We start from the raw sequence: 15,538 nt of genomic DNA, 5'->3' as shown, positions 1-15,538 counted from the left end.
AAAATTGCCACACCTGTAAGTCCCACTCAGTACTACTGTGCAGTCCACCAACAGAAACTTCTCCAGCAGATTCCCCTTAAAGGTGGTGCCCGTCCGGCAGAAATACGTCTGGCCAGATACTGTCCGAACCCTCAGGAACTGAAACACAGATCAACATATACCAGCATGAGAGTTACCGTGTAAAGCGGTGAAAAGCAGTCTGAGAGTTACCGTGTAAAGCAGTATGAGAGTTACCGTGAAAAGCAGTATGAGAGTTACCATGAAAAGCAGTATGAGAGTCACCGTGTAAAGCAGTGAAAAGCAGTATGAGAGTTACCGTGTAAAGCGGTGAAAAGCAGTATGAGAGTTACCGTGTAAAGCAGTGAAAAGCAGTATGAGAGTTACCGTGTAAAGCGGTGAAAAGCAGTATGAGAGTTACCGTGTAAAGCAGTGAAAAGCAGTATGAGAGTTACCGTGTAAAGTGGTGAAAAGCAGTATGAGAGTTACCGTGTAAAGCAGTGAAAAGCAGTATGAGAGTTACCGTGTAAAGTGGTGAAAAGCAGTATGAGAGTTACCGTGTAAAGCAGTGAAAAGCAGTATGAGAGTTACCGTGTAAAGCAGTGAAAAGCAGTATGAGAGTTACCGTGTAAAGCAGTGAAAAGCAGTATAAGAGTTACCGTGTAAAGCGGTGAAAAGCAGTATGAGAGTTACCGTGTAAAGCGGTGAAAAGCAGTATGAGAGTTACCGCGTAAAGCAGTATGAGAGTTACTGTGTAAAGCAGTATGAGAGTTACCGCGTAAAGCAGTGAAAAGCAGTATAAGAGTTACCGTGTAAAGCGGTGAAAAGCAGTATGAGAGTTACCGTGTAAAGCGGTGAAAAGCAGTATGAGAGTTACCGTGTAAAGCGGTGAAAAGCAGTATGAGAGTTACCGCGTAAAGCAGTATAAGAGTTACCGTGTAAAGCGGTGAAAAGCAGTATGAGAGTTACCGTGTAAAGCAGTATGAGAGTTACCGTGTAAAGCGGTAAAAAGCAGTATGAGAGTTACCGTGTAAAGCAGTATGAGAGTTACCGTGTAAAGCAGTATGAGAGTTACCGTGTAAAGCAGTATGAGAGTTACCGTGTAAAGCAGTATGAGAGTTACCGTGTAAAGCGGTGAAAAGCAGTATGAGAGTTACCGTGTAAAGCAGCATGAGAGTTACCGTGTAAAGCGGTGTAAAGCAGTATGAGAGTTACCGTGTAAAGCAGTATGAGAGTTACCGTGTAAAGCAGTATGAGAGTTACCGTGTAAAGCAGTATGAGAGTTACCGTGTAAAGCAGTATGAGAGTTACCGTGTAAAGCAGTATGAGAGTTACTGTGTAAAGCAGTATGAGAGTTACCGCGTAAAGCAGTGAAAAGCAGTATGAGAGTTACCGCGTAAAGCAGTGAAAAGCAGTATGAGAGTTACCGCGTAAAGCGGTGAAAAGCAGTATGAGAGTTACCGTGTAAAGCGGTAAAAAGCAGTATGAGAGTTACCGTGTAAAGCAGTATGAGAGTTACCGTGTAAAGCAGTATGAGAGTTACCGTGTAAAGCAGTATGAGAGTTACTGTGTAAAGCAGTATGAGAGTTACCGTGTAAAGCAGTGAAAAGCAGTATAAGAGTTACCGTGTAAAGCGGTGAAAAGCAGTATGAGAGTTACCGTGTAAAGCGGTGTAAAGCAGTATGAGAGTTACCGTGTAAAGCAGTATAAGAGTTACTGTGTAAAGCAGTATGAGAGTTACCGTGTAAAGCAGTATGAGAGTTACCGTGTAAAGCGGTGAAAAGCAGTATGAGAGTTACCGTGTAAAGCAGTATGAGAGTTACTGTGTAAAGCGGTGAAAAGCAGTATGAGAGTTACCGTGTAAAGCAGTATGAGAGTTACAGTGTAAAGCGGTGTAAAGCAGTATGAGAGTTACCGTGTAAAGCAGTGAAAAGCAGTATGAGAGTTACCGTGTAAAGCAGTATGAGAGTTACCGTGTAAAGCAGTATGAGAGTTACCGTGTAAAGCGGTGAAAAGCAGTATGAGAGTTACCGTGTAAAGCAGTATGAGAGTTACCGTGTAAAGCAGTATGAGAGTTACCGTGTAAAGCAGTATGAGAGTTACCGTGTAAAGCAGTATGAGAGTTACCGTGTAAAGCAGCATGAGAGTTACCGTGTAAAGCGGTGTAAAGCAGTATGAGAGTTACCGTGTAAAGCAGTATGAGAGTTACTGTGTAAAGCAGTATGAGAGTTACTGTGTAAAGCAGTATGAGAGTTACCGCGTAAAGCAGTGAAAAGCAGTATGAGAGTTACCGCGTAAAGCAGTGAAAAGCAGTATGAGAGTTACCGCGTAAAGCAGTATGAGAGTTACCGTGTAAAGCAGTGAAAAGCAGTATGAGAGTTACCGCGTAAAGCGGTGAAAAGCAGTATGAGAGTTACCGCGTAAAGCAGTATGAGAGTTACCGTGTAAAGCAGTGAAAAGCAGTATGAGAGTTACCGTGTAAAGCGGTAAAAAGCAGTATGAGAGTTACCGTGTAAAGCGGTAAAAAGCAGTATGAGAGTTACCGTGTAAAGCAGTATGAGAGTTACCGTGTAAAGCAGTATGAGAGTTACCGTGTAAAGCAGTGAAAAGCAGTATAAGAGTTACCGTGTAAAGCGGTGAAAAGCAGTATGAGAGTTACCGTGTAAAGCGGTGTAAAGCAGTATGAGAGTTACCGTGTAAAGCAGTATAAGAGTTACTGTGTAAAGCAGTATGAGAGTTACCGTGTAAAGCAGTATGAGAGTTACCGTGTAAAGCGGTGAAAAGCAGTATGAGAGTTACCGTGTAAAGCAGTATGAGAGTTACAGTGTAAAGCGGTGTAAAGCAGTATGAGAGTTACCGTGTAAAGCAGTGAAAAGCAGTATGAGAGTTACCGTGTAAAGCAGTATGAGAGTTACCGTGTAAAGCAGTATGAGAGTTACCGTGTAAAGCGGTGAAAAGCAGTATGAGAGTTACCGTGTAAAGCAGTATGAGAGTTACCGTGTAAAGCAGTATGAGAGTTACCGTGTAAAGCAGTATGAGAGTTACCGTGTAAAGCAGTATGAGAGTTACCGTGTAAAGCAGTATGAGAGTTACCGTGTAAAGCAGTATGAGAGTTACCGTGTAAAGCGGTGTAAAGCAGTATGAGAGTTACCGTGTAAAGCAGTATGAGAGTTACCGTGTAAAGCAGTATGAGAGTTACCGTGTAAAGCAGTATGAGAGTTACCGTGTAAAGCAGTATGAGAGTTACCGTGTAAAGCAGTATGAGAGTTACCGCGTAAAGCAGTGTGAGAGAGTTACCGCGTAAAGCGGTGTGAGAGAGTTACCGTGTAAAGCGGTGTGAGAGAGTTACCGTGTAAAGCGGTGTGAGAGAGTTACTGTGTAAAGCGGTGTGAGAGAGTTACCGTGTAAAGCGGTGTGAGAGAGTTACCGTGTAAAGCGGTGTGAGAGAGTTACCGTGTAAAGCGGTGTGAGAGAGTTACCGTGTAAAGCGGTGTGAGAGAGTTACCGTGTAAAGCGGTGTGAGAGAGTTACCGTGTAAAGCGGTGTGAGAGAGTTACCGTGTAAAGCGGTGTGAGAGAGTTCCCGTGTAAAGCAGTGTGAGAGTAACCGTGTAAAGCAGTATAAGAGTTACCCCGTAAAGCTGTGTGAGTTACCGCGGAAAGGTGTGTGAGTTACCGCTAAAGTTGTGTGAGTTACCCCGTAAAGAGGTGTGAGTTACCGCATAAAGCTGTGTGAGTTACCGTGTAAAGCGGTATGAGAGTTACCGTGTAAAGCGGTGTGAGAGTTACCGAATTCAGGTGATTATCAGTTCCAGGGTTGGCCAAACCCAGTTTAGTAGATAAAATAAATTAGGTCCGGGCACTCAGGAATTGCTGCAGGAAGGCAGGTTTATTGGAACAAAAAGTGCAACGTTTCATTCTCGGCTTGATCAAGGCCTCTGTGTAGGCCGAATCGTTGCACTTTTTATCCCAATAAACCTGCCATCATGCAGCAATCCTGAGTGCCTGGACCTCATTTATTTTATCTATTTAAAGCTGATTGGACAGCCTCGGGGGTCAGTTACACATATGGGCACTACTAGAACAGAAGTACAATATGGCTGGAAAAGTATTGGAAATACAAAGAGAATGTAAATATGAAAATGGAAAAACGTGTGCATTCAAAATAGTGGAAATTGATGTTAAAGGAGATAAATGTAGGGCGGAAACATTGAAGGTTTATGTGATGCTGTAATCCACCATTTTCCGCTATTTAGTAGCATTCGTGTATTTCACAGAAATAGGTCACTTTCTGCCATGAAACAATTATTCTCTCCTGTGGGCCATAATCCTTATCTGTAATATGGGACATCGCAGTGACATTAGGATATTAAGATGGAAGGGTTAATATAGGGCAGTCATGTCCTTGCTGACTAGCTAACTGCCCAAACCAGAAAATCCCGTATGGCAATACAACTATTTCAGGAAAATCTTCCTAGGCAAGCTGCTGCTATGACCACTGCAGCTGAGTCTAATGGCGAATGAGTGTGTTTTAGTGTGTTTCCTGGGCTAGCTGATATAACCTGTTGAAAGGGTGGTGACACTGATAGAAACATTGGTAGTGACCTCAGAAAAAAATCAGAAAAAAAATCAAAAGAAATATATAAAATAGAAATTAAAAAAATAAATAAATAAAAATAAAATAAAAATGTGATTCTAATATGAGAATTGTAATATAAAAAAATGCAACACAATCATTATATACAATATGAAAAAAAACAGGAAATAAAATAAAATATTAAAAAGAACACAGGAGAAGAGGCAAAATAAAAATTAAAACACTCACAATAATAGAAACATAAGTTAATATACACAATCTAAAATAGGAAAGAAAGGGAGTATATTTTATATGTTATGCAAATGGCCAAAATTATGGGTATGTTTTATGATGCATGCAAATGAACATCAGCACACAATGTCCTGTTATATATGACATATCAGATGAATTGGTGTGAATGTAATTAACCAACCCACTATGTATGTAGGTGGATATCAGTATACAATGTCCTGTTATATGAGACATACTAGACTGATTAATGTGAATGTAATTAATTAGTTCATAAATAAAAATAATAAAATAGTAAATAATAAAACAAAAAATAAATATATAGTTAAATAAATTCATTTACCGTACTTATTAGAAGGACAATTGTTGGCTGATGAGCAAGTATGGAACTAAAGGTACTAAACATAGTATTTTCAGAGTATAGGAATGAATCTTAACGTTGTTTTCCTTTTCTATAATGCATACTGTGGACTGCAATATCATGTTAAAATTGGGGTAATCCCTCTGGCGACCACTAGATGGCAGTGATATGAACGTTTTGAACTGGGTTGAATGAAACGCACGGCCATCATAATTAAGGACTACCGTAAGTGGAACGCACGGATGTGCGCAAGACCGGAAGTAAACGCCGAAAGTGGATTTTGACCGCGAAAAAAGAAAATCAACAGCTGGGACAACTCTACATGATGATTAATGGAGAGGAGGAAGCCCAATCAAAGGAAGAAGATTGAACAACACCCACCACACCACCAATGGACTTCCAGCTCCACCATATTTAAGGGAAGGAGAGGGAGGGGGTTGTTAGGCTTATTTGTGCATTTGTCACTTTGTTGGCAGTGTATGTGATTTTATATTTTACTGTTATTTTTATTTTTGGTCCCTGAGGAAGTTCAATAAGGGGAACGAAACGCGTAGGACCGTTATCTATTATTTATCTTTTATTTAGTGTATATACATAATAATTTTTAAAAGCCAATAAATCTTTTCTAAACCCGACCATTGGGAGTGTGTGGACTTCCTTATAACCGGATTTGGCGTGGTAATCAGCAAAGAAAATCCCCCCTATCTAGGGGAGGCACCTTGAGGGCCTGATTTAATTTGTCATCCTGTGAGTGTAACCTTGAAATGTGAAGCGAGTGTTTAAAGTTGTAACTGTATTACATGTTGCATTTTATGTTTCCATTTTAGTGGTACAAGCTGGATCCCTGATCGTTTTTTATTTTATAAGATTTTGTACATAGTTACCGCATTGGGAGGTAACTTAAGGGAAGCAAGTACCCAAAAGCTAAGTTAATATTTTATTTTTTCCACGGGTGTGGAGGTGGAAGTTGTATATCGTTTAGTATTAACAACTGCTATAGGAAAGATGGTTGTAATAAATGAGTCACTGACCCTGAAACATGTACATGTACTTCCTCATTTAGCTGTATACTGAAAAATATCTGAAATCATCTGCAGCGTCCCTCGCCTGTCACGCCTCCTGCAGCGTCCCTCGCCTGTCACGCTTCCAGCAGCATCCCTTTCGCCTGTCACGCCTTCTGCTATGGTACTAAGTTATCATGCCACCGGTCACCTGTTTTGCAGCTAACCGATCATGCCACCTGAATGTTACTAGCCCATCGCACACCCAGTATGTAACTAGCCTATCACACCCCCAGTATGTTACTAGACCACCACACCATCTGGCCCATCACACCACCTGTATGTTACTAGCCCATCACACCACCTGTCTGTTACTAGCCCATCACACCACCTGTCTGTTACTAGCCCATCACTCCACCTGGTATGTTACTAGCCCATCACTCCACCTGGTATGTTACTAGCCCATCACACCACCTGGTATGTTACTAGCCCATCACACCACCTGGTATGTCGGTCTGCTCTGATTCCATCCATTTACCCTTTGATCCCTTCCTCCCAGGGGGCTTGCACTCACCTCCACGTAGTTCAGATTAACACGGCACTTGGATGCCATGTCTAGAAAGTGCTGAGAGTTCATTTCATCCAGGATGATGTAAACAGGAACGCGTCGGCCGGCAGCATCCAATAGTTCACTCAAAATGTCCACATCTGTAAAGATGTCCATGACGATGGCAATGACCTCACGTGGAAAGAAAGTAACATATTATCACAGAGAGAAAAAAATGCATCTGTTTAATACAGACTGTACACAATGAAGAGACAGCCTACATTTACTTAACAAAACGAACGCCCTGCTTAATAACACAGGGCCTTTATTGACATCATTACAATAGGAAGATGCCTTTACATGTTTTTTATAAGACGCTGGTGCCGGTAAATAGCTACAGAGGTTTATTCAATTATAATTAGAAATATTTTAGAGAGCTTTATTGTATTTGGACAGAGAGATGACAAAAAAAATGTCCTGGCTCCTTCAGCTCTCAGTACTCAGCATGTGCATGTCAGACGATTACTAAGAGATGCCAGTAGTATGGTTTACTGGAGGACACATCAGGACGATGGCAGGAAGAGAAAGGAGGATGCCAAGGAGAGGAAAAAGGATAACAGGAAGAGGCAGGTAGATAACAGAAAGCACAAGGAGAATGGTAGGAAGAGGAAAGAGGGTGGCAGGTCATGTAGGAGAATGACAGGAACAGGACACACCATGAGAATGACAGGAACAGGACAGAGGATGGTAGGACACATCAGGAGGATAGCAGGAACAGGACAGAGGATGGTAGGGCACACCAGGAGGATAGCAGGAACAGGACAGAGAATGGTAGGGCACACCAGGAGAATGACAGAAAGAGGACAGAGGATGGTAGGGCACACCAGGAGGATAGCAGGAACAGGACAGAGGATGGTAGGACACACCAGGAGAATGACATAAAGAGGACAGAGGATGGTAGGGCACACCAGGAGAATGACAGAAAGAGGACAGAGGATGGTAGGGCACAACAGGAAAATGACAGAAACAGGACAGAGGATGGTAGGGTACACCAGGAGAATGACAGACACAGGACAGAGGATGGTAGGGCACACCAGGAGGATAGCAGGAACAGGACAGAGGATGGTATGGCACACCAGGAGGATAGCAGGAACAGGACAGAGGATGGTAGGACACACCAGGAGAATGACAGAAACAGGACAGAGGATGGTAGGGCACACCAGGAGAATGACAGGAACAGGACAGAGGATGGTAGGGCACACCAGGAGGATAGCAGGAACAGGACAGAGGATGGTATGGCACACCAGGAGGATAGCAGGAACAGGACAGAGGATGGTAGGACACACCAGGAGAATGACAGAAACAGGACAGAGGATGGTAGGGCACACCAGGAGGATAGCAGGAACAGGACAGAGGATGGTAGGGCACACCAGGAGGATAGCAGGAACAGGACAGATGGTGGTAGGGCACACCAGGAGAATGACAGAAACAGGACAGAGGATGGTAGGGTACACCAGGAGGATAGCAGGAACGGGATAGAGGATGGTAGGACACACCAGGAGGATAGCAGGAACAGGACAGAGGATGGTAGGACACACCAGGAGGATAGCAGGAACAGGACAGAGGATGGTAGGGCACACCAGGAGAATGACAGAAACAGGAAAGAGGATGGTAGGGCACAGCAGGAAAATGACAGAAACAGGACAGAGGATGGTAGGGCACACCAGGAGGATAGCAGAAACAGGACAGAGAATGGTAGGGCACACCAGGAGAATGACAGCAACAGGACAGAGGATGGTAGGGTACACCAGGAGGATAGCAGGAACAGGACAGAGGATGGTAGGACACACCAGGAGGATAGCAGAAACAGGACAGAGGATGGTAGGGCACACCAGGAGGATAGCAGAAACAGGACAGAGGATGGTAGGGCACACCAGGAGAATGACAGAAACAGGACAGAGGATGGTAGGGTACACCAGGAGGATAGCAGAAACAGGACAGAGGGTGGTAAGGCACACCAGGAGAATGACAGGAACAGGAGCAATTATGGTAGGGTACATCAGGAACAGGACAGAGAATGGTAGGGCACACCAGGCGGATAGTAGGACATGCCAAAAAGATGGCAGTATTGCATTAAAGGGACACTATAGTCACCAAAACAGCTTTAGCTTGATGAAGCAGTTTTGGTGTACAAATCGTGTGTCTGCAGTCTCACTGCTCAATTCTCTGTCATTTAGGAGTTAAATCACTGTTTATAAACCCTAGTCACACCTCTCTGCATGGGACGTCCTAAACACTTCCTGTAAAGAGTCATCTAAAGTTTATCCTTCCTTTATTGCAAGTTTATTGCTGTTTAATTTCGATTTTCTTATCCCCTGCTATGTTAATAGCGTGCTAGACCCTGCAAGAGTCTCCTGTGATTAAAGTTCAATTTACAGAGCAAGAGATACAATTGTTTAAGGTAAATGACTTCTGTTTGAAAGTGAAACCAGTTTTATTTTTATGCAGGCTGTCAATCAGAGCCAGGGGAGGTGTGGCTAGGGCTGCATAAACAGAAACAAAGTGATTTAACTCCTAAATGGCAGCGAATTGAGCAGTGAAACTTGAGAGGCATGATCTATACACCAAAACTGCTTCATTAAGCTAAAGTTGTATAGGTGACTATAGTGTTCCTTTAAGAAATGCTTTGACACTCAGTGTTGCTTTGAAGGTAAGAAGGAGCAAATCAAGTAAAATTTATTTTTTAGAAAACGGATTATCATACTTAAAAGGAGACATAGCCCCACTGGAATACTATCAATGTTGTTATTTTGTCCTAAAATGTGGAATTTCCATGTTAATTCCCAAATGGGACGAAGGGGAGAAACATCCCTGTGAATATTTGGGGCCCCTGTTGTAAATATCCTGCTGTGAAGGTGTCCAAGGGATCCCATAGCACATTACGCTGGACTTACAACACAATATGTGAGGATAGTGTGATTACTGTGGACGTTCTTTATTTTATAATGTTGATTTTTGACAATTTACGTATATTGAAACAATACTCCTGGTTGTAATATAAAGTATATCCATTATTAAAGACTTGCCATATTTTAGTGTGTGCTCTGATTTATTAAGATAGGCAGACTCACTATCACTATTATTAAATAGTATATCAGAGGGTCTTTGTGTACCCTATCATCTCCCTATGTAACGTGACTGCTTGTTGGCACTGTTTGGGCTAGTTTATAATCAACTGAAACTGAACTGCAAACTTCAGACAAAAAAATATCTAAGCCGTGAGTACAGAGTTAGAACTTCTTTATAATTATCCTAAACATTGCAGTTTGGGTTTCAATTCACTACAGTGTGGTATTTAGTAAATAAATCTTCCTCGAATAATTTTACCCCTGATTTCTGTCTGCAATCAGTTAACCAGTGTTTTAACATCCAGGTTTATAGTGTCCTACATTCATAATTAAAGAATTAAAAAAAAATTTTGATTTCCATTTTTTGGTGATTTTATTTAAACCTACCTGCTGTGCAGATCTGATCATCCTACGGACTTCATCTTTTATTGTGGGATTGTCAGAGGGGGCAGGATGAATCAAGGTTGTCACCTCGGTCCCCTGAAAGCCGTAAATGGTGGGCCAGCCAAGATCCAGCTCTGGGGCCGCAGTGTCAGAGTGCATTGGCCAGTAAGTCCCTGACGAGCCATCGGCTTCCTCCTCAGTATAGACAGTATCTGCGTACAGGCTTTCTTGGGTGGGCTCTGGTGGTCTTTGAAGATTGTTGGTGATATGATCAATCTCAGAATGACATAAGAAGTCCGGAGCACCTTCATCAACGAGAAATCTCTCATAGCCATCGGGTCCATCCTCTGTTAGTACATCAATGGCAATGCGGTAATACTCCTTATAATGTGGGGGGAGGTAGTTGGGGTCCAAGGGATTGTCCCCCTGCGAGGAGCTCTGAGATCGGTGTGCCATGGGTCTACACCAGAGGGAGGGTACAGAAGGGACCTATAAAAAAGGAGTAGAAATCACTGATAATTAGGACCATGCACATTTACAGTTAGTATGTGCCATACGCTGCTCAGATCACATATGAAACTTTTACAGTAACACAGAACGAATTTACGGCTTTGTTTTAATTCACTGACAACAGTAATCCCAGCCCAGACTATGTGGGTTACTTGGACTAGGTCCCACGCCTCCTCACCCCTCCCTCAAACTGTCCTAAAACCAGTGGTCACACAAATAATTCACTCACCACCAGCCATTGGCGAGTCTTGCGAGTAGAAATTCAAGCTTGGAGGGTATAATATGGCTTGCAGTGGCTAGTTACTTTTAAAGCCTGGCTACGAGCCTAAGACTGGAAAATGTAAGCCCTGTGTGTGTATATGTAGATATGTGTAGGTATCTATTTAGGTATGAATAGTCAATACTTTGGTAAACACAAATTTGCACACCAATCAAGCCATAAGACATAAGATTAAGAAGCCATAAGACATAAGACCCACCAGTGGTACAACAATTCAAAGCCTGGGACCAATACTTATCAAGAAGCACCGGGATCTACTAATATATCCACAGATGGGGATTATTCCGTAAATGCGTATCAATCTGGAGTTGAACATAAACTCCAGAATATTGTAAGTGCATTTCTGTTTTTCATACTCCACCAGGATTTATATACTACACTATATGTTTTTCTGTTCATTTTATATATCACTGGATTTGAGAACAATTCTACAGGCGCCGTCTCCCCGCACCCTTTTCTGCATACCAACTACATCACCAGAAAGAAGAGACTCTGGTTAGGGAAGACCAAGCTGCCACACATACAAAGCAAAAAAATTCCATCCCCTTACTATATGGATTCCTTTGAGTCTGTGTTTGCTGTATACAACAGCTTGGAAACACAACTCGGGAAGAGGAGCAAAGCCAGTGAACCACTCATGGGCAGCTGTTTTATTGTTAATGCATAACTTTCTTGGTTTTTGCTTTGCAAGTACTGCCTGTGATGGACTGTCATCACGGAGTACCATGACTCCATGGTCCCCTTTCTTGCCTTCCTATTGTTTTCGGGTCATCATGCTGGGGGTCCCCTTATCTGTGTGGTCCCCTTGTTCACAACTCCTGTTTAGGCGGATTAGAATATTGTGCTTGTCCCATTTAAATGTAATAGAAATAAGTCTTGGTTATTGATCTGTGGGTATTGGGGTCTCTGTTGGATATGGTATTGAAAGCTAATGAATATTCATATCAAGGGAGTAATTATCTAAAAGGGAATCAAGACATATGGCAGATGTGAGAGTTGGTTTGTACAATAATCAGACTTCCAGGCCACTCATGTGGGACTTCTCACACCTTGCAGAGTAGCTCTGTGGGGGGTCCCAGTTTCAAAGAGGAATTTGGGTTGGGTTGGAAACCCCTTGCATGGAGCTTTTGCATAAAAGGATTTCTCTGTACCAGCGAGGGGACTAAATTGCCTCTCAGGCACAGAAGATCATGGGAGGGATTTCCCTGGGGGGTTGGGTTGGAAACCCCTTGCATGGGGCCTGTGCATAAAAGTCATGTGTAACCCAATAAACAGGAGTTCAGTGCAGTTGTACTCCCAGAGCTGTGTGTTGTCCAGTTACTGGGGGAAAGGGTTGCCTGCTTGTTTTAAGGGTTCCAGAGTGGCTAAAGAAAGGCAATAGCAGAGGTAACCGGCCGGGTTACCCGTAGTCCGCTACACCACCAAGCCTCACGAGCAAGCCAGTAACCAACCTCATGCTGATGAGTTGCATTAACAACGAAACAGCTGCCCATGAGTGGTTCACTGGCTTTGCTCCTCTTTCTGAGTAGTATTTCCAAGCTGTTATATACAGCAGACACCAACTCAAAGGAATCCATATTTAAAATGGAATTGTCAGGATCGGGACAGGGATCCAACACGCAGAGTACGAATAGGAGAGATGTACGTATACCGGACCTTAGAATGGCCGGACTAACGTAAGGAGAAAGCAGAGAATAGTCAGAGACAAGCCGGGGTCGAGGGAACGAGAGGACAGGTAAGCGAGAGACAAGCCGAGGTCAAAGGACACGAGAGGTAAACAGGAACGATAGTACAAGCCGAGTCAAAACCAGATAGAACGATAAACATAAGAGCACTGAGGGACCAGACAAGCTAGAACCACGACAGGGCAATGAACCATTACCCACATCCCTCTTTTATACCCTGGTTCTCTAAATCATGGCTCCGCCCTTGCCGAGCCCTGATTCGTTGTTCTGAACCAGATTGACAGGTCGGGATGTGATTGCCGTCATGACGTCGGCTCCTGAGCGTCGTGTCATAAAAGGGAGTGGGGTTCTCGCGGCCGGCGTGGGAATGACGATGAGAGCTGTGAGGATTAGATGAATCAGCCCCGCTGAGAGAACGGACGTCGGGAAGTCTAACCTCCTCCGAGGTAGAGACTTCAGGTACCCTGACAGTACCCCCCCCTTCAGAAACGCCCACCGGTCGGAAGGAACCGGGGCGAGACGGAAAGCGAGCATGAAAAGCCCTGAGAAGGCGAGGAGCATGCACATCCTCCTGGGCCACCCAAGACCTCTCTTCAGGACCATATCCTTTCCAGTCCACAAGATATTGCACCTTCCCCCAAGAAATCCGAGAATTGAGAATGGAATTGATCTCATACTCCTCCTGACCCTCAACCTGGACAGGACGAGGGGACGGCACAGTGGAGGAAAATCTGTTACATACCAAAGGCTTCAATAAAGAAACATGAAAGGAGTTCGGGATGCGTAAAGCAGGCGGAAGAGCCAGACGATATGCAACAGGATTTATCCGAGACAGAACCCTGTAAGGACCTATGAAACGAGGAGCAAATTTCATGGAAGGAACTTTCAAGCGGATGTTTCTTGTACTCAACCATACCCTATCGCCCGGAGAGAATACAGGAGCCACCCTTCTGCGTTTGTCAGCGTGTTGTTTGGACAACATGGAATTATGAACAAGGATTTGTCGAGTCTGATCCCACAACTTTCTCAGATTGGCAACATGAATATCAACCGACGGTATCCCCTGGGAGGGGGAGGCCGACGGAAGAACGGAAGGATGGAAGCCATAATTCATGAAAAAGGGGCTAGAACGAGTAGAATCGCAAACACTGTTGTTGTGCGCAAACTCCGCCCAAGGAATCAGACCGACCCAATCGTCCTGGTGTTCAGAAACAAAACAACGCAAGAACTGTTGAACCTTTTGGTTGGTGCGCTCGGCAGCCCCATTGGACTGGGGATGATAGGCAGAGGAAAAATTTAATTTGATACCAAGCTGGGAACAGAAGGATCTCCAAAACCGGGAAACAAATTGGGAACCTCTATCAGAAACGATTTCAGAAGGAATCCCATGTAAACGAAAAATCTCCCTCGCGAAAATTTCAGCCAATTCGGGAGAAGAGGGCAATTTGAGCAGAGGTACAAAATGAGCCATTTTGGTAAACCTGTCAATTACTGTGAGGATAACCGTATGTCTTTTAGAAACCTTGTGTTAGCAAGAGAGATAGATGGAGTACGAATCTCCTCTGCTTGATTACTCGGATGGGATAGTAATGCTTGCAGCGCCAGAGCCATTTGGTCCATTCTATGGTCCATGGCTTCAAACCTTGAGTCAGGTGAACCAAACTGAGCGTTTGTACCTGCAGGATCCATGGCCCTGTCGTAATGTCAGGATCGGGACAGGGATCCAACACGCAGAGTACGAATAGGAGAGATGTACGTATACCGGACCTTAGAATGGCCGGACTAACGTAAGGAGAAAGCAGAGAATAGTCAGAGACAAGCCGGGGTCGAGGGAACGAGAGGACAGGTAAGCGAGAGACAAGCAGAGGTCAAAGGACACGAGAGGTAAACAGGAACGATAGTACAAGCCGAGTCAAAACCAGATAGAACGATAAACATAAGAGCACTGAGGGACCAGACAAGCTAGAACCACGACAGGGCAATGAACCATTACCCATATCCCTCTTTTATACCCTGGTTCTCTAAATCATGGCTCCGCCCTTGCCGAGCCCTGATTCGTTGTTCTGAACCAGATTGACAGGTCGGGATGTGATTGCCGTCATGACGTCGGCTCCTGAGCGTCGTGTCATAAAAGGGAGTGGGGTTCTCGCGGCCGGCGTGGGAATGACTATGAGAGCTGTGAGGATTAGATGAATCAGCCCCGCTGAGAGAACGGACGTCGGGAAGTCTAACCTCCTCCGAGGTAGAGACTTCAGGTACCCTGACAGGAATGAGGCAAAAATTTGATTCTTTGTTGAACTAATTTGCATATGCCCACCCAGAATCCTTTGCAGTAGTAGCATTACTGCAAATTGGAGATTTCCATGGGAAAAGCAAGCCCTATGGCTTGATTGGTGTGCAAATTTGTATTCAACAAAGTATTGACTATCCAGTGACTTCAGGTGGAAGGGGTTTCCAATCACAATTTTTCCCCACCATAACTTTCTTGGTTTTGCTTCGTAGGTATGTGTATATATTTATAGATTACTATGGTTCCATATTACTATGTACAATAGAGGTCCCTGCATTGCAGAGCTTACAATCTAACAGGAAGTATTTAGTCTGCTCTGAATTCACAGATTATTACTTGGGGAGTTACCTGTGACACTGGATGTATTTATAAAAGGAATGTACAGAATGACATGGAGGCTGCATACTGACACATACCGGTTACTAAAACACATAATATACAGCAAGGGCTCCACCCGTAAACCTGCTAAACAAACCAATAATGTTCTCATTATATGCATATAATGCACAAGGACAAACCTTGCATCCACCC

At 43.7% G+C, this 15,538-nt stretch overlaps 1 protein-coding gene across 1 annotated transcript in view; it reads right to left on the bottom strand.

Moving 5' to 3' along the window:
- Positions 1-15,538, bottom strand: part of FAM83H (family with sequence similarity 83 member H) — a 71,606-nt gene that overhangs the window by 10,092 nt on the left and 45,976 nt on the right. The window contains exons 2-4 of the mRNA XM_063450955.1: positions 10,246-10,731; positions 6,758-6,922; positions 14-138 (exon numbers count right to left, since the gene is read on the bottom strand). Coding sequence (XP_063307025.1) covers positions 14-138; positions 6,758-6,922; positions 10,246-10,698 — 743 coding nt within the window. The 5' untranslated portion in view covers positions 10,699-10,731. The remainder of the gene's footprint in view (positions 1-13; positions 139-6,757; positions 6,923-10,245; positions 10,732-15,538) is intronic.

This window comes from Pelobates fuscus, chromosome 4, assembly GCF_036172605.1.
Source record: "Pelobates fuscus isolate aPelFus1 chromosome 4, aPelFus1.pri, whole genome shotgun sequence".
Lineage (NCBI taxonomy): Eukaryota > Metazoa > Chordata > Amphibia > Anura > Pelobatidae > Pelobates > Pelobates fuscus.
The sequence above is the reverse complement of the archived record's forward strand: the minus strand, read 5'-3'. Positions and strand labels throughout refer to the sequence as shown.